General features: G+C 39.5%; 2 protein-coding genes across 8 annotated transcripts in view; one reads left to right on the top strand and one right to left on the bottom strand.

Moving 5' to 3' along the window:
• Positions 1-19,977, top strand: part of ATXN10 (ataxin 10) — a 237,685-nt gene that overhangs the window by 177,708 nt on the left and 40,000 nt on the right. For all 6 annotated transcript variants that reach the window (XR_007888692.1, XR_007888690.1, XR_007888691.1 and 3 more), the window contains exon 12: positions 19,123-19,178. The gene's annotated coding sequence lies outside the window, so the exon portion shown is untranslated. The remainder of the gene's footprint in view (positions 1-19,122; positions 19,179-19,977) is intronic.
• WNT7B (Wnt family member 7B) overlaps positions 15,359-19,977 on the bottom strand; it is a 98,099-nt gene continuing 93,480 nt past the window's right edge. For both annotated transcript variants that reach the window (XM_051611556.1, XM_051611545.1), the window contains exon 4: positions 15,359-15,986. In XM_051611556.1, coding sequence (XP_051467516.1) covers positions 15,507-15,986 — 480 coding nt within the window. In that variant the 3' untranslated portion in view covers positions 15,359-15,506. The remainder of the gene's footprint in view (positions 15,987-19,977) is intronic.

Here is a 19,977-nt window from a genome sequence, read left to right as displayed (position 1 = left end):
CTATAGTATATCAAAGGTAAGAACACTTGTGCCCTATGTTCCTTTACATAGAAGAATCTGAGGTTAGGAATTTCAAAGCAGGTATATACAAGAATGACACTACAAATAACATTTCACAAGATTAAATATTTTGTGAGAGCATTGAACTCTAACCCCTTTATGTTACTGGAGACAAAAATCTTTCATATTGTTCGTGGAGACTTCTCAGACTGTCTAATATGGAGCCTATATAAAGAGGAAGAAACGCTGTGGGCAGAACAGCACTGGGATGCTGCTGGGACTTAACTCCTTCAAGACAATAGCGGCCAAAGGGAATTTTCCGCCTGAGATCACTCACAGGCAGACAGAGGGCAATGTAACATTGCTAGTTTCGAAGCTGAGAGTAATATTTGGGTATTTTTCAGAAGAGAGCCTTACACAATGCACAAAGGGCAAATACGCTTTCCTTGTGCAGCGAAGCGCGTGTATTGCTTGCCTTAAATTAAAAAGAAAGCAAGCTTCTCCGTGATCTACCTACCAACATATGATTAGAAGAGTTCAATTGAATCTCTCATCAGGCTGTTCCCTAGGGTGTTTAATTCATCACAGTTAAAGGGTTGATAAGATTCTGTAATAATGAAAAAGTCTGGAAAGCCTCAAGTCACCTTAAAATCCTCGGCTGCATGAAAAGTGCTAGTGTAACAGTGACCTCCGATACATTTCTGTTCATTTGCTCTGTGATTTTTTTTCCCAGTTGAGACTTATGCATCCTTTGCATTTCACACTTCTAGCTTAGTACCATTTTGCTCCTGGCACCAGGCAAATATGTCCTCATTAAGTAAAATTTATGCTAATACCATTCTGATTAGCCAGCAGTCATTGATATTCACTCTCATTAGCTAAATTGGTTCTCTGGAAGACATCCCACTGAGGGGTTTCTTTGCTGTTTTAAGTGGAATATAAAACGTATAGATTTGCAGAGATGACAGATGATGATAATTATACTCTGTGTTTACTCGAGCAGGTTTTTTTCTTATCCTAAAGGCTTCCAAAGTATTTTGCAACATTTCCATCTGCAAGGAGAGAGAAGACACTTTCCACCCCCCCACCCCTTCTGAGAAAGAGCCTCTGTCAGAAATACAGAAGCCATTCTAATTTCACATTTGTTAGGAGAGATTACACAAAGGAATCTTCCATTCTGAATTCGGGATCACTTTTTAATGAGACAAAATGCAGGTTACTTCATAGGAAATCTAGCTGGGGAATATACTCAATTCGTGCAATAATGGGAATTTCTACATATAATCTTTTTAGAGGAACCTTGTGACTCTGGATTAACATCTCTGTGCATTTTGCCTGCAGTAATATTGCAAAATTAACATCAGTGTGAACCTTTCATCAAAATTACAAGGATTCTGTCAGCCCAATCTTACACATTTTCATTGAAAGAATTTATAATTTTAAGCTGAAAATTTTATTATGTTTTCCTGTATTAAAACATATATAAGTCAAGCTGTGGTTTAATTCAGTCTGGTATGATGCTGTGATGAATTACAATCCATTCTCTGTGAAGTCTCTTAAAGGCCTCTTGTTATGCAGGAATGACTAAGTAGAAAGCTGTTATTGCCAAGATGTGATAATCTTGTCATCAATGCTATTAGGGTTAAGAATATGTTTCTTTGTATCAGAGTCTACATTTCAAGAGCCAGGTAGAAAGCAGTGATCTTAGTGCCTTATATTCTTAGCTGTATTGGTTTAAAAAAAAACCAACCAAACAAAACTTAAATGCCTATCTGTGTATGTGGGCATATATATCCTTTAGAGACTCTGCCCCTATATTCTTCTAATAAAACTCCTATTACACTTAAATATTGGTTCATTTTCTTTAAGGAGGGAACACATTTCTCACTAAATCCTTGACCTCACTAGAAGGATTATAAACAAGGAGGTCTCCTCATGCCGATTTTTTACCTTTTGAATCTGTAATCAACACTACTTCATTTAGGCTGCCAACCAGCAAGCAGATGTCAGCACTCACTGACCATCAGCAATGGCAAGATGGAAAACACTGGCCTACAGTGACCTGCAACCAGGCTTGAAATTCTTCAGTTTGTCTTTGAATCCCCATCGCTGAATAGTTCTTATCACTCCTGCACAGTAATTACAGTGTTTTCACATGTGTTCTTGTATTTCAAATCCTCTCACTCTTATATTGATCTAATCTTGTCTTCAGTAATCAAAAATAATTTCACATCCAAAAGATGCTTTGGATGGGAGATCTGTGACCACAAACAGAAACTTGAAACCACCCAGATGCAGATAAATTGCCATTCTCCCTCACTGCGCAGAGAAATTGCGTCATAATAGTATGGCAATTACTTTGTTGCCATGGTGATGTGTGTATGTGAGAGAGCCCTATAAATTATGTTTGATGTTTATAAACAATTCGGTTTGTACTGAATTATACATCCTATTTATATGCTAATATCTGAGAAACACATCCAATTATCTCACAGCAATAGAAAAGCAAACAGAAAGCTGAAAGTTTTGGCAGCATTGCAGTGAATCCTGTGATTATTTTTTTTCATTTATTTTTTTTTCCACTTTTGCATCTGAAGAAGTACATGAGCTGAATCTATTTCCTTATCGTATGTTATACACTAACTGAAACAATACAAAACCAAACAAAATGGCACTAGAAAGAAGAATTCACAGAATTAACAGATTTTTATTTTTTTTTTTTTTTGCTACTTACCATCATTACTATAACTGGGGTTTTGTCCCAGAACGTGTAAAATATTTTGGTCACCTTTCAGCAAACCGTTTCTGTGCATGCTCATTTTTAAGCCTGTAAACTGACAAAATAGCTTAGTTCAATGTTTTAAAATTCCTTTTCCCCCCCCATTATTGTGTAATAGCAAACTATGTTCTTTTTTGGCACTGAGTTCTCATGAACACTGCAAAACCAACATAGACCTGTCAGCATTTGCTGAAATAAGATCATAAATTTACTTAAATAGCAGCTTGTTTGCTAGTCACAAATAATTGTCAGTGGGAAAAAAAAAAAAAAATAGAGCTATTACTGCTGTTTAATATGGTTGCAAGAGTAGTTGCAGTGGAGGCAGATTTTAAGACTAAACACGTGAATATCCACCAGCAGGTAGAAGGGTGCAGCTGCAGAACGAAGGAGCACCGTCGATAGCAACACATTAGAGGCACGAAGGAAATTCCTCCTCCTCCTTTCTCCTCCGTGGCTGGGGAAGCACAGTTCACTTCTGCAGCTCCTTGGCCACCTGCCAGCGCGATTAAAACGCTGCACCCTACCTCGGCGCGCTTTAATTGCTGCCTACCCACTTGGCAAGGGGGTGTTTGTACTTGTTTGGCTTGGGACCTTTGATAGGCTTAGCAGCCAGGCTGGAAGAGGGGAGCAAACACAAGCAAACAAATTTATGTTAACAGACGGCAAGTGTTCGTACTGCATAACACCTGTGGGCAGACACGTAGACAGCGGTGGGTATGCCATTTAAACAGCAAGAGAGTGCCATTTACCCATTGTTTAGGAGTAAATGAAATACATTGCATTAAATTTGTTCCTTGGCAGCCATCCCAGTCAAACTGCCATGCTGGTTAGCCGTGGACGCCCCTGTATTTACATTAAAATAGTTTGGAAAATTTTGCCTTTATTCATGCCCTGAGTGTGCAAACATGGTCTCCTCGGCGCGGGCTGCGAGCGAGGTGAGCGGCAGGCTGGGCTTATGCTTCCCCAGCTCCTCACTCTATGCCGTGGCTGTTTGCTGGTGGCACGACAGCCTCCCCAGGGCAGCCATCCCAGCTTGCTCCCCTGAGCAGATGGAGTCCCCTGAGCCTTTGATTTCTTGACATATTACACATTCTGGCTCTGGCCAGAACCACATGAATGGAATATTTGTTTCATCAGCTATAGGGAGGTTGATTGGTTGGTTGGTTGCCTCATCCACACTTGCAGTCACTCTGCAACCTGTGATGAAGATGTGTAATAACAAGCTCTCGTGTCAGCTTTTTTATTTTGCACTGATTTGTTGCTGATCTTGAAAAGAAAGGCACTTGCTGCTAGCTTTTGGGAAAGCACCAAGAAAACAAACATGACCCAAGGCTTTCCAATTAATAGGGGCTAAATATTGTGGGATTCAGTAGGGAGCTGTAAGTATTGCAACAGGGTTGCAGTGTCACTTGAGAAGAGCTTTGCTTGAGCATCTCCTTCCTCTCTCTTAAATAATGCCTCCATTGCTGATCACCAACTGTTGTCCTGGGCTGGCACCATGATAAGCAGAAGTGACCACACAGACGACAGAGCACTGGTTTTCCAGCAGTTCACCCATAGCTCCCAAAACCAAGCCTTGGAGACGTGCCTTCTGCCATCTTCTCCCCCAGAGGATGCAGAAGTAGTCACCACCCCATGGTGTGGAGAAGTCAGGCACTTTTCCTCAGGCTGTAATCATGGCTGAAAATAACTCTAGCCAGGTATTGCCTAAGATATGGCTGTTGGAATTAGTGTTTCTGGGTTTCACAAATGACTGGGAAGATGTTGAAAAAGCCATGCTAGACTGTGTATATAGTCTGGCATGTGCCACCTGGCTTCCCAGGTTTGATGTGGTCTCCCTGAAGTGTCCTCTGCGACACCTGACCTCAGGATCAAAGTTCTACTAGAGTTTTCTGAATAAAGGAAAACTATCAAGTCATTGGGCAATATTTCACAAATGACAACTCAAGCCTGGCAAGTAAGCTCTTATTTAACCACTTGTGTTTATTTTAAAGCGGTGAGAGAATATGGCAACCTGGCTTCTACCTGGCTTGAATATAAGGCTTCTACTATTCAGCTGTTTTCTGTAGGTTTTTTCTGTTTTTCTTTATATTCCAACTAGCTTTAAAAATACTTTTACCACCTTCTGGCTTTATATATTTATCCAAGGTCAAGATGACAATATGTTCCAGTTTTGCTCGTTTCAGGAGTCTGAACTTGGAAGAGTGACATAATATGTAGTACCTATTTAAGAAGTCTTAGAGGGAAGAAAAAGAAGGAGCTGTCTTCTTTTGGAACTGAAATATGAAACTCCACCACTGTCACATGGTTGGGTTTTTTACCAAAGTAGGAGGGGAAGAAAAATTACGGGCACTATTTGAACAGAAATGTTCAAAAAAGATAACATACTTGTTAAGCTAGGAGTAAAATTATTTTCCAGTCATGCACACACACATAAAAAGAATCCTCAAAAGTGTTCTCTTTCCAAGGGAGCACAAAAATGTATAGTTCTGGCTTTTCTTGGCTATAAGATGGGGTCTGGTTTAGACCAGCCAACTTACTCTATTCTGAAAATTGTGAAATCTTTTTTGTTTCTTTCTCTTTTTTAAGCTTTAGCATAAACATATTTAAATATATAATTGAAATTAAATTTTAAAAAGGCATTGAGGAAGCCTACTCTAAAAAGTTTTCTCACTTGCTAGTCTCCCATTTTTATGATCAATTTGAGAGATTCATCCCAACTCTGTTTTGGTCTTTGTTAACCTCTCTTTTGTCACCAAAGAAATTTTTATTTTTTTGCAATGTTCTCTCACAGGTTTGGAGCTTTTTTCCAACTGAGGTAAAGTGCATGAACATGTTATAGGACAGGTGAATATGTGCAAGCATGGCAGCCTCATAACGGTGGCATTTCAATACTGAGCAGGATCTGTGCTAACATCACTGCTCTTCAGACTCCATCTTTTCAGCAGTTTCAATTTTTTAATCTTCATGTGGCTGCTTTTATGAATTTTTTTTTTTTTTTCCTTTCTGGTGCTTCTTTTGCATGTGTAATTTTGAGACTAATCATTAAAATCCCTTGTTGAGAGGTCTTTTTTCAATAGCTGAATTACTCAAGGGTAGCAAACCTTGAGAATTGTGCTCAACACAGAGCTTTTAAGCAAAAAGTGCTTGAGAATTTTTAAAACTGGAATGGGATCTTTAAGATGTGGTGTTCAAAAGTCAGAGGGATTTAATCACTTCTGAAGCCGGGCTTAGAAAACCCTCTCATTTAGGTCATGGCATCCTCTAGTCTGGCCCTGCTGGATGTAGAGTTGGAGCTGAATTTGGTGATAACCATCACCTTTGACAAGTTGCAGGTCAAGAGTTCGAGCAGGGCCTAATTTGATTTATTGCTCCTTAAAATGATGTGGCTTACCTCACAGTCATCCATGGTTGAAGGATAAGCTCAGTACTCTCCTCTTTCAGCTAAAGACGATGGGAGCAGGCAAACACTTCACTGCTCTGAAGTGCCAGCAGAAAAAGGCTTTTGGGACTGGGGCCAACACCCTCTACAAGCACTTTTTGGATCTGTCTCAGCTTGAGTAGAGACATTCAAGCAGGCATTAGACTGTGAGGGAGTGTAGCTAACTAAAAAGCTGAAGTGGAGAATGAAGCTCAAGTGAACCCATCTAGGGAAAAGAAGAAAGGTGTCTCTTGAGTGTAAAAGGTTTTAAACAGAAAACTGAGGATGCTGTTTTTAAAGGAAAGCAAATGGAAGTCCTCAGAGTAGCATCCATGTGGCTGTTTGATGGAAAATATTGTTTCTCTTTGTTCTCTGTGTTGATGGATAGTTCGGCATGGGTAGAAAAATTCAAGAATACCTGAAAACAAAAATTGTCAGTGCTGGTATTTTCACTAAATGTGTTTTACATATATACATGAGTTACTCATACAAAGTCACAGACTACAAAACAGTTCAAATACTAGTAGAAGGCATCTGACTTACTCAGTCTTAATTTCCACTTCAGGAAACCATCACGAAAGGGGTGTATGACCTGTTATTATATGCTTCTAAAAATACATTGAATGAAAATGAGTACTGCCCCTTGCTCTAAAAAGTTATGTGATTTGAAAAATATGCACTGATTAAAAATAGACATTTTCTATACATTTATTATAACTTTAATATTATGTTTGCAAATACAGTTGAAACATAACGTAGCACTATCAGGGACTATTTATGTCTCCTTACATCCTACTTCAGATCTTTGAGACTGAAAATTGACATTTACACATACCTCTAGATGAGCTGATGGGAACACTACATGCACTCAGGAATTGTGGGTTTATGAAGCTGAAGACTGGAGAAGCTGAGAATGAGTAAAGTCCTTGGGAACAAGGAAATCTGATGTTCTGGCCTGATGCCTGTATCCTTTTGCTATGACTTTTCCCTTCTATAAAACGAATTTGATAATTTTATTGGATATCATGGGTTTTTTTTCTATTCCATGGCAACTTTTCAGCACAAAAATATGTGGACTGTTGCAAAGGGTTTGGAGATGTAGAGTGCTAGGCATATAATTAGTCAAAATTAGTGTGGGTGAAAAAAATCCAGGATATTCAACTTCTGTAAAGAGACCTTCAACCAGAATAAAAGAATCTTGTTCAGAGCCTTATACCAAGAATAAAATGTATTATTAATGCTTAGGAGTGGCTCTGTTTGACTAAGAAAATGCCACAAGAACCAAGTATTTATTACTAAATACACTTGAATAGAAAACATGCAGAGAAAACTCTTGGTAGTTCATTTGTCAAACGCTGGCTGAACTGTAGCCCTGTAATAATTATGTACTGGATATCACAGGCAGAGAAGCTGGTGACCACAAACTGACTTCCTCATTCCTTCCCCTTCCTCCAGGACTGGTTTGGATTAGGTAGTCAGCTGAAACTTCCAAAGCACGTATTTTCTTACCATGCTGCTGCCACCCATCCCCAGGTATTTCATGTTCAGATTCCCACTAAATGCTTTTTTCTTTTCTTTTTTTTTTCCTTTTTTTTTTTGTCCATGAAATGAAAAGCTTATTAGTGCCTTGACTTAGATGCTTCCCAAGTCCCCCTGCATGCATGCACACGCACACACAAACCCACGGAGAGGAAAGCAACCTATGCACTCAAAAAAAAAAGACAACTGGGCATTGCTGAATGCGATCCAACAACTCTCTGGTTCCTTGTCCTGGACGACAGATACTCTGTATCACCTAATATTAACAAACAAAAGACTTTTTCCCACGCCATTATATATTTACATTAGCCTACTGTTCAAGCTTGGCATGTTGGCTTCCTAAGACTGTTTGATCCCAGATGCAGCTCTGTGCCAGAATTGCTGGAACAAAATGCAGTGGGTGGACTAACCTGTCCTGCTGCATTGCTTCTAGTCTTTTAAAAACAGAAAGCATTTATCTGACTCATTACTGTAAATGTACTAACAGAGCATACCTGTGATGATTTTCTGACTGAAAGTGCCTGCATCTGCTCAAAAGGTTAACACGGGTGCAAAGTAAGTGCATATCATGACACATTTGCTGAGACCAGCCAGGGGCAAATATTAGGTAGCTTATCTTTTAAAGAGAGAGATAAGGAAGAAGAGTTGTGAGGTGCTTGCCAATAAACTTATATTCATCACAGCTGACGCTTCCGTGCTTTCAGTAACCACGGCAGGTGGGGCTGGTAATCGGAGCCCTGGACCGAAAATCAGGATATTGGAGTTGGAGCCCTGACTCTTGACTTTTGCTGTGGCCTCTGGCAGGTGATTTAGAGCTAAATTAGGCTGCCTCCTCTTCCCGAGTAGGTTAAGGGGGGAGGTTGCATACATTTCCACCTACTCCAACTGCAAAATGAGAGCTTTTTTTGCTTTTCTTTGAGACCTACAAATGAAAAGACTTAGGAATGAAAGAAGGAAGTGTTATCAGGTGTTATTGTGGTGCTGATGACACAGCACACCTGCAAGGAAATGTGGAAAATTTCTATCCCTCTCTTTCAGTAAGAGAGCCACAAAATCCACTCCCCTTAAAAACTGAAAAGTTGAGGAAGGATCTTAGAGAAATTACTCTGAATATCTGCAGTGTGTATTTTTCAAATATGCACACACATCTATTTATGTATTTTTAATATCTTTACATATATTTGTATGCGTACAATGTGTTTGCTTATTACTCTTCTTATTTCGGATATATAATGCAATTTGAGGACTGCCTTTTTTTGCTCTCTCTGGGTAAGTTATTTTAAAGTAGCTCTGTATGTATCTCTTTGTCTTTAAAGAACATAATACTTAGAAAGGTGTTGAGACAAGTAACCGTATCCTACGTGATGGTTGGCATTACTGAGAATACATGACTGTTACATTTCACTGCCTTTTTAACAAGCCTGTAGGCTGAACTCAGCTTCAATGGCAGGCTGCAATCCATGCAGGTAATTGGGGTGCAGCTGCTGCAAGAGCCTTTTACTATAGCCTGATATGCTCAAAAATAGCAGCCTGAATGCACTCCAGTAAAAACAAACAAACAAACAGGAGCGCACTGCAGTGCACACCCCTTAGGATCCTTTATAACCAATATTATAATACTATTAAACATTCCCCCTTTGGATTGAAGTTGGTGCACAGCATAAATCTTAAAAGGAAGCAAAAATCATAAATAAGCCACTTTGTAGAAATCTCCATTGTCAAATCACTGGATAATGGTCCTGCTTTTACAGTTCTCTTTGAAATCATTTCTGCAGGGAAATAGTTCATGCATAAAATCAGGAGTCAGAAATTTGTTGGAAGAGTTGAGAACAAGGTGGCTGCAAAAAGGAAAAGCAAAGCCAATTTCACTGACATAATAGAATATCTATTCCACAATGTGTAAAACAATAAAGCTCACAGTTAAAAAAAAAAAAAAAAAAAAAAAAAAAAAAATAAAATTAAGAAAATATAATTAGTGCCCAAGAGCAACTGAGGCAAATGGTAGAGGGGAAATGGGAGTTAATTCACACAACACATTTTTTAGTGCTTAATTTCAATTGATAAATTATCCCTTGTGTCTCCCTGGGGTTTTTCCCAGGTTGAGAAGGAGGAGATGGTCATTCTAACACTCTCCCTATTGTGGAATGAGTCCAGAGAAGCTGTCAGCTCACTTAGCCCATCTTTTAGTCTTTTAAGCTGAGTAGTGTGAATAGTCTTCAAAATGCCTTTGGGTTTCCCTTTACCCAAAGATTGAGGGAATGCTCCTTTTCATTCACAGCCACAGGAATTAAACAATAAGATCAAAATCTTGTAATCTCCTTGGGAATTCCTTTTAGCTGTATGGGATCTAAAATGCTGGTTTTCCTCTAAATTGCTGGGCAAATGAAGGCAGAGGCTAATAATAGAGCTGGCTTTTGATGCAAGCTTTTCCAGTGCTTGGTGTGGTGACATTCACTTGGGATCACCTATGAAATAAATATCGTAATCATTTTTAATACCTATGCAAAAGCTTAGATGTCCTTGAGCTGGCTCCTTATTGGTCTGTTTGCAGGGAGAATAAGTGGACCTGTAACCAAAGTAATTTACTTATTCCCATTTTTTTGGACTTTCATAATACCATCTTACAGAAAGGACCATCCTATAAAATAGAATTGCACTAGGGCCTCCAAGCAGGTAATAGTGTATTGCTTTCAGAAAAAACAGCATGACTGAAGATTTTGAATTTATAGCACTATTATTTCCTCTGCCTCAGCACTCTGTGGAACACATTGCAAACAACAACCATGTGTTATGTCAAAATAACCATATTTTTCCTTCAGCAAACAAATCTTTTAAAGTACATATATCTGTGCTGCAGGAAGGAATGTGCAGGCAAAAAAATCCTAGGTAATTTTTAAAAAATTAGTTGCAAATTTTAAATTTGCAACTGCATCTCCCCTGTCAGAAAATGATCCCCTAGAATTTCCTAATAGCAGCTCAAAGACCAACAGGAAGATACTTGCCAGCCTTTGGGCAGGCTTGTTCTCAATGAAAGAGTTTGAACGTGCAGAATTGCAGACGAGGACTTTGGATTTGAGGGGAAAAAAGTTTGTGGGGGAAGTTCAGCCTACAATGCGGTTTGTTTTGCACGCAGGAGGTTTCTTACGGTATCGGTACCACAAGCTAAAATTGGTTACATCTTCCCCTGCCTTTCCGTTTTCATCTTTTTCCCTTCAGCATAGTTTCAGTTGTGTATAACCCACGTCTCATTGTGGCTGTCATGCAGAGAGAGAAGAATGTTGGGTCTTCACTGTGCCGCTTACTGTACAACCTTTGCTGTGGGAACTGTCATTGCAACAAAAGGTCTGAAGGATTGGAAAGGAAATGTGCAGTCATTCAGTTCAGTTATGAAAATAGTTACGAATGCAAATTAGCTTTATAGAAAGCATTTTCTCTTGAATGCCAGTAGTGCCTTCAATGGTGAAAGGCATATCAAGTTATTTGCATAGTAAAGCTGGTGTAAGGGACAGTCTTAGTTTGTTTTGTTCAATATCACTTTTGGGCTTTAACCTTAAAATAAGAAAGAGATCCATGGAAACATATTTGAAAATGTAAGTGGCCTACTCACAGCATGCTTCAGATATGTTAAAAGATTTGCAAACCTTTTGATAATTTTCATCTAATGCCAAATGTCATTGTAGAAATTATTGCATTCAGAGAATCACAAAATCATAGCATGGTTTGAGTTGGAAGGTACCTTAAAGATCATTTAGTTCCAAACCTCCTGCAGGGGCAGGGACACCTCCCACTAGACCAGGTTGTTCAGAGCCCCATCCAACCTGACCTTGAACACTTCCAGGGAGGAGGCATCCACAGCTTCCTTGGGCAACCTGTTCCAGCATCTCACCACTCTCACAGTGAAGAATTTCTTCCTCATGTCTAAGCTAAATCTACCCTTTTCAGTTTAAAACCATTACTCCTTGTCCTATGCCTACACGCCCCTGTAAGAAGTGCCTCCCCAGCTTTCCTGTAGCCCCTTCAGGTACTAGAATATTATCATTTACTATAAGAACTTCCTGCAGCTCTGTTCACAGGTTTCCCATGATGTAATTAGAAAGAAGGTGCAGTGTTTTCTTTGGCATCTGTGGGCAAAATGCTGTGCATACTTATGCTGCAATAAACCCAGGGCAACTCAGTTCCTTTTAATGAAGTTATTTTGGACTTAATTCATGTAGAATTTGGCTATACCTTTATCTATAGCTGGATATCTTCCCTGAGGGGCAAATACAACAAAGGTTGTACGTTTTCTTTAGATTTCACATAGGAAGACACTATCCTCACTATCAAGGTGGTTCCTGCTATTCTGACAAACGCAAATGCTGTGAAATCCTTTAGGTCCAGATTCAGGTAGGGTTTTCAGCTGTGTCCATAACTTACGTGAATAATCTGAAGCATGTGCAAGAGCTGAAGCCAGGGCCTTCAAGACTATACATCTCTTATTCCTCTCTTTTCACTAGTCTGTTAGTTAGGGTTCATGGTCAAGAATAATTTTGAAGTCAAATGCCACATTTCTATCATAAAACATTTATTTCCACCTCATTTCAGCCAACTGGAGCCTCTGGTAGTAGCAAGGTTGGTGCTTGTGCTGGTTTCTCTGTGCTGCTGGGGTAGGCACACGGCTTGGGATGTGATACCAAACACAGGCACATTCATTGCGGTTTCTCAGAAAACAAAAAAACTGCTTTGGACATGGAACCTGCCTATCATTTCTCATCCAGAGAAGCCTGTACACAAATAGACTTTGCATAAGGCCTTGTTGCCTTTTTTTTTTTTTTTTTTCCTAAAATAATAACAAACATAAAGAAAGGGAACTAGAAGGGGAAAAAAATAAGTTTTAATGGAAACACATATTATCTTTTGTATTCTTCTTGCCATAAAACATTAACATAGTAAACAAATTGATCTTTGCTCTTAAATTCTTTAGTAACATACAATATTTTGTGTTTTGTCATGGCTAAGGCATGGTTAAACCATGTTATGTTCGTGGTCGATTTCAAACCGCTATTGTCACAGTTCTTTGACATCAAACTACATTTTTAAAAATAAAAGTTGTCTGTAACCCACTTCTGTTTGTCGACAACTTGACTAAAAGGTGGTCATTTTGGGGGGATGTTTCAGTACATTAATGGTAGTGGTATTTTCTGACCAAAACTGCTTTTTCTAGTGACATAGTACAAAGTCCATGCATTTTTGTGGTCAGCCCCTGCTTTGTGCTATACAGTACCTTTCTGAATGCTGCACCCCCACATAAGTGAAGCTTTTACAGGATGCTCTGAAACATTATATTCTAGACAGCTAATCCAACCATAGGACTGTTACAATGGTATTACAGTAGCTGATGGAGTTGTTTGAAATAGGGGCATGTAAAAAAAAAAAAAAAAAAAAAAAGAGAGAAAGTGTCACTTTGGTCCACTTTTCAGAGTGGTTGGTGTTATAATATATAACCTTTTTTTCTTTTTCAACGCAGTGTAGTTCACAATAATTTAAAATACTCTATAGACATTTAAACGATATACAATAATATAACTTAGTTGGATTCCTCAATTGTACTTAACAAATACTATTCTAATATATTTACAGTATCTAGTACCATAAGACTGTGCATTACTGTGCTTGGGAGCTTTATTTGCTTCCTGTCAAGAATGTAGTGAAAGTACAGTATATCACCATTATTCAACAACAATACCCATGAATCAAAGGGACTTTAAATTATATTAAGTCACTCTAGCATTTTTGGGGGCCCCTGTCGACTTCTGTGGAGTTGCACTCGTTCACACCAAGGCTGGTATTTAGAAACCAACAGCAACATAAAGGAGCTCTTCAATTTTTGATGGCTCTGTGAGAGACTCATCAAAGGGGTCTTATTTTCAGAGGATAAGTGCTTGAGGTCAGAAAGACAGGTCTTCGTGAATGTACAAACGAAGTTCTCCAGGTGATGAGTTGCCTTTGATAGTACAAGTCCATAAATTATGGAGGTAATCCTGGCTCACTCACATATCCAGCATGGGAGCTGGCAGGGCAGTAGCTCTACCAGCCCTTTGCCCCAAGAGCACTGTGTGGCATGACAAGTGGTCCCACATCAGATGAGGTGGGCTGATGGCTGTGCAGCCCTTCAATAAAAGTAGCAAAATTAAACAAAAGCTGAAAATGCACATAGGCAGACATTAGGAAATTTTTAATCCAGGTTTCCAGAAAATCAGGTAAGGACCCTTGCAACAAGCAAACCTTTTTGTGATTAAATGTGCTGTGTTATAGTGGGCATATCTGGCTCGTGCGGTTAAAAACACTAGATTTTACAGTAGTACTATCTGAGGATTTTGTTTAAAATCTCTCATAGGTAAATGTGTGTGAATTATAAGTGAGTGCTGGTGTAAAAAGTCAGCTTCTTTCTTAACATTAATCTATTTACCAGGGAGTATGTTATTGCCAACTTTTGAATAATGACAACACAGACCAATCCAAATTTTAGCTTTCTCATGCTCATGAAGCCACCACAACTCACAGGTTGAAGCAACCTGGAGCTCAGCTACCACGTTTTTATTAATTTCTCAGTTGATACTGAGCATAAGTTATTTAAAACTATTGGTAATATTAACTTTCAACTTTTAAAGGCAAAATGCAAAGCTTGGAAGATCCTGCCAGTGCATTTGACAGCAAAACAAAAACTTTGATATTTGACATGTCTTCGTATGTCTTTGAATCCTAAAACTCCCTACAAGGAGCTGAGGGCAGGTGCTCTGTGCCTCAAGCCTGAGTCTAAAGAGTCATTCTTATTCAGGAGGCAAGAGAGAAAAGTCTTTATCAAGCATTTGTAACCACAGTTTTGCGTGATCTTTTTTGCTCACTTCTGGTAATTGCTTAAGGTCTACAGTAATTGAACTCTAATAGTGGAGTGACAACAGATCAGTAGCATTGAAGAACTTAGGGATAACCAAATACAAAAATCATAAAGTCAGAGTTCCAATAAGTTTACATTTAGTACAGAATTAAGACATAGCTACCCGTTAGTGCTTAGAATTTTTTGATACTATTAAAAACATAAATAATTCTTTTTAATGTTCATTCAAAGAGTTCCAGTGTCACTGGCAGCTGATGTAATTTTGTGAATGTTACTTTTTTTCCAAACTGATAGTGGAGTATTTCTGCCACAGATTTTGTCTTCCTACAAGTTGTTTTCTCTCTACCTGCTTTCTTGGAAATGTAGGTTTTTGCAGCAAGACTGCTGTATTCTAGTCAGTGAAGATTTCATATCCTTAAAAAAAAAAAAAAAGGTCTTTATTTGCACACGTCTTGGTGGTTTAGTTGTTGTAAAATGTGAGAAAGTGTCTTTTTCTTTTAAATTTCATGGGAGCTGCGATGCAATCAGATTCTCTGATATGTATAACTTAAAACACTTACTAGGAGGAATCTACAACACCCAGATTGTAGTTTTAGAAAAAAAAAAAAAAAAAAAAAAGAGAGAGAGAGAGAGAAAGTACCATGTGGTTGTCAACATCACCTTAATCCTGTTGCCCTTGTTTCCATAGCAGTTACAACAGCCAGCCAGCCAAAATGCACCACCCTTAGAAGTGTAAGTAGTGGGCAGGGATTGGTTGTTGTGGCATTGGTCAGGGTTTGTTGGTTTTTTCCCAAAGAAGATTAGATGTGCAAAATGATGCTGTCGTCGTTTGTTCTACTCCACTTTCTTCACTCGTGGTGATTTGTTCTGTTCATTTGCACGTGATGCTGTTATTTGCAGGTGAACACCTCTGTCCGCTCGCTACACGTGTTGCACTTCACAAAGCAGCACCAGTGGAATTTGCAATTACATTGCCACACCTTGGTGTACTGGTGTGTGTTGTACCCTCTTCCGCAGCACATCATGTCGCACCCGTCCGCGTTGGGAGAGGTGCGATTGCAGAGTCGTCCCTGGGTGCCGACGCTTCCCGTGGAAGCATCTTCCTCACAGTAGTTGGGTGACTTTTCGATATACACTAAATCTGTTTCCATGGGTTTCTGGTAACTCTTAATCTGCTTGATCTTCAGGAAGGTTGGCTGTCTTAGTCTACTGGCTCGTACCACCTCCACCTGCACTGCAGCATTGTATTTCTCTTTCAAAATATATCCAATCTCTCTGAATTTAGGAAGTGTGGTCCAGCAGGTCTTAGTTGTACAGGAACCTGAAACTCCATGGCACTTGCACTCCAATTTCATCCTCTCTTCGAGAACCTATATGTACAGACATTTGCATATGGTTACTGCAGGAAAATGCTAATGCAAGCTTGCTAAATCTTGGTACGTGTAGTTCATAGGAATATTCATTATTGCTGGTTGAAATTTTTTAAATGCATGCTCATAAATCTTCTCCCCTCCCAGAATAATGCTTGTAACACATCTTGTTTTACATGGCAGTTGGTCAGAAGCACAGCATTGTGTCATTTTATTGGAAAAAACTTGCATTCTGTATCTAAATGTTGGGGAAAATTAACTTAAATTTCAGAAGGCATGTCTTCAGAGCCAAAGTAATTAAAGGGACTCCAGTGACTTAAAAAATCTTTTTCAAACCATTTTCATTTTGAAAGCAGAGGGAAAAAGTGTTTTAAGATTCAGAATATTTAATCTTTATTGCTTCAAGAATGTTTAAAAAATGTTAACCAGCTTTAATGTCAGAACAATATATACTGTGTGGCTGAATAGGCTTCCATGTTAACTGCATAATCAAAAGTTTTGCCTATACTGGCAGTGGTAATACCTGCATACCTAGTAACTATTCCACAGAGCACAGCACCCCCTTTCAAAGCAGCACTCCTTGCAGTATCTAGCCCAAATATCAGGCACATGTTCAGCCACAAATACGTTTTTGCACAAGGGCAACAACTGCCCCACTTTAGACAAAATAAAATTCACTGGAGGCTCTTGCTGAGTTGTGAGCCAAAGAGAAGTGGGAGTATTTATCATTGCTACGGAAGGTAGCCTGGAGGAGGTTAATCCAGCATCAGGTGGTGCCTAAAAGGGAAGCAAACTGGAGGGCACTTGGGCTCACGCTTGGCTCCCAAACTTCCACCTGCACTAGAGCCAAACTGTGCCATGGACAGCACATGCCTCTGTCACCAGGCACGGGTGTATGCCCAGGGGGAGGGTAAGCAGATGCCCACCCTCTCCATGTGTGTGGCAGAGGGGAAACCGGTCTCACAGGAGTGCCTCTGTTTTTCTGCCCTTGCTCTACCACTTAAGGCTGTCCACAGTTATCATTAGCTTATGAAAATCAGGGCCTAAGAACAAAGCAAACTGATCTTTTCCCTTCGCAGTGTGATCCTTACAAAGAAATATGAGCTCCTGAGCTTGTCTTCAAGCATTACTGATCCTGCAGACCATCTTCTGTAGTGGTTTCATTGCAGATCCCAGAACATGACTGAAATGGGCAAAGGATAAAAGGGCCGAAATCTGAGTACAATGGCATAATGAGGTAGAAGGGAAGTAAAAAACGCTTACTGCTTAAGAAACTGGCCCTAAAATAAGAGCTGTACAGTTCTGGTTATCCCTGCAAATAGAGGGCACCCTCCTGAGTTGTTCGAGTTTCACTTAAATTGTATGTTTTGTTTTTTTCCAAATTTCTGGGGTTTCAATATTAAAGAGAATATTTTGTTTTGATTCTCCCTTGCCAACATACGGTAGGAAGTACATGACAGCTGAGCATCCTATTCAAAAATACCTTAGACTTTCTGGAACCACTGGCTTTTCCCATGTCAAGGTTTGGAGGCAGAAAAGGGGATTTCCAGGAAGGTTTACTGGATTAGTGAAGAAGCTACAAGTACTCTATCAACAAAATCAGCAAGGCTGGGTTGAGCAGCTTTTTGTGGACACTGGAAAGGCCACTGCTGTCCAGCAAACTGTTTCATCTTCCTATCTTCACTACAGAAAAACAAGAAGCTGGAAAACTTGATGCCTTCTGCTATGGTGGCTGCATTTCAGTAGCAGTGAGTAGAGGGTTGCCTTATGAAATGCTCCAGGGTCTTTCAGGATTTGATCCCTCTGTCTCTACTTCATGCCTGTGCAGAAGGATCTGGTTTTTTCAAAGACTCCCAAACAAGACTTCAATCCTATTCTGCAAATCTGAGTTAAAATATTAACGTTTAGATGTGCATGTACATATATACATATATACGTGTATATATGTATATATATACATATACACGTATATACGTATATACACGTATATACACGTATATACACGTATATATATATACACACATGTATGTTTACATGTGTATATACACATAAATTGCTTGTTTTGCTTGATATTGCTGAATCATTTTTTTAACTAGCCTGTTTCTACATCTCTCTCTTTCAACCACTGATCAATGTGCACTTGCAGCCACAAACACTGCAGCAAAAGGCATGACAAAAGGCAGCCTTGCCTACACCTTCACCACAAAGCACCATAGGATCTAAGGACTTCCAGGAAACCGTTGCCAATGGGATGATCTGCTCCTCTTCTCCCTAAGTAGTAAATCTTAGTGAAGAGTGGGCTTGTTGTTTAGTATGGATTTTGTCAGGTTCTGCATGTGTTTGTGATGTCTTTTTTTTTTTGTTGAAAAGGTCGTCAGTAACCTGCTCAGAGTGGGAGGAGGTGAATCTTGTTGAGGGTCCTTATGCTTGTGGGTGCTCAACACTCTGGGCACTGTTCCAGGAAGCTTCCATCTCAGTCACTGATGTGCTTCCCTGCTACAATGGGAAATTTCATTGCTCCCTAAAGGTGAAGATATCACCCATTCTGGTGTCCTAGGTGATATTCTTACATATGTATATTCATATATGTATGTGTGTGTGTACATATGTTTGCCTGTGTGTATGGTTGAGGTGCTATCATTTATATACAACACTGCCTGGCACCCCCTGCAATGCAATCTCCAGCAACTTTATCGTAAGTCTTGATTTCTTTCTTTCTTCTTTTTTTTTTTTTTAATTGTCTGTCAGAAGATCCAGTTTCATGATTCATTTCACTTTACATTTTGCTGTATTTCAAAGGTTCCCACTGTTTATGATGGTGGAAGAACTTGCAAATGCAAGCCACACAGGCTCAAAAATGGAGAGGTTTCAAAAAGTATTAATTCATGATCGTGAAGCCAATCTTGCAGGTTTTTTTATTTTTTTGGAGGCTTCTCTCATGAATGTGGAATGCTTGGGGTTACAACACTGAGTGCAGGCCCAATCATCAGGTAGTTAAATTCCTGAATGCTATAATTTGTGTGCCCACAGTCAGCTGTGGGTATAGAATTGTGCCCAAAAACTTGAAGGTCAGGGAATACAAGGCCCAAACTAAGCAGATTCTAAGCAAGATTATTTTTTCCCTCTCTCCACCCAGATGCTGCAGAACATTCCTCTTTGCTGAGAAGCCAGCACACTCCAGCTTTCCCAGAGGTATGTCTGTCTGCCTGGTATCTCATGCAGCTTCCCATTTGCCATCAAGGTGCCACTGGACCTGGCAAAGGGAGCAGGATTTGACTCTGTTCACTCAAAGCCGTGAATGAAGAGCGACTAACCTTTTCCTTCCTGAATGTCCCTTCAGCTCAGTCTTCCTCAGCAAAATTCCCATCAAAGCCTTGACCCTGAGTCTTAAAGGTACTTACTCAAATCTAACACCCTACACTAAGCTAGGTGCCTGATCCAAGATTGAAAATCATTAGCTCATATGACCCACGCTCTCAGCAGTTTCATTTGTCATATGTCAGTGCCTCGTATCTAATCTTGAATGGTTTACGGCAAGATCTACCTCCCAGAGCAAATTCCCATCGTTGGACTGTGCTGGCTCAGACTAATCGCAGGAACATTCCTTTGGTCCCTTTTCCACATGCAGGCCCATTCTCACCCCAGTATCATCTTGCCAAGTAAAATTATTTGACTACTGCTACTTTGTTAAATGAAATGTGAAATACAATGTTAAAGCTTTCTTATCCCACATATTTTTATACCTATATAAATCATACACTGAAAATGCAATTTGAGAATTGTCCGCTGCCAGTTAAGTAGAAAAGGACTTGCAAAGGCTGAAGTAAAACAAAATGATACGCATGAAAAGAAATTAATTTTTTTCAAGTTCCGTATCTAGGCCCAACTGCAGCACATCAGATACAGTTTCTGTACACATTAAAAATCCTATCTGGATAAAATATGTAAAAACAACAGTAACATTTTGTGTGTGTTTGCTTTGGCCTGCCTT

This window comes from Apus apus, chromosome 1 (genome assembly GCF_020740795.1).
Source record: "Apus apus isolate bApuApu2 chromosome 1, bApuApu2.pri.cur, whole genome shotgun sequence".
NCBI classification, from domain to species: Eukaryota; Metazoa; Chordata; class Aves; order Apodiformes; family Apodidae; genus Apus; species Apus apus.
This window is presented reverse-complemented; position numbering and strand designations above follow the sequence as displayed.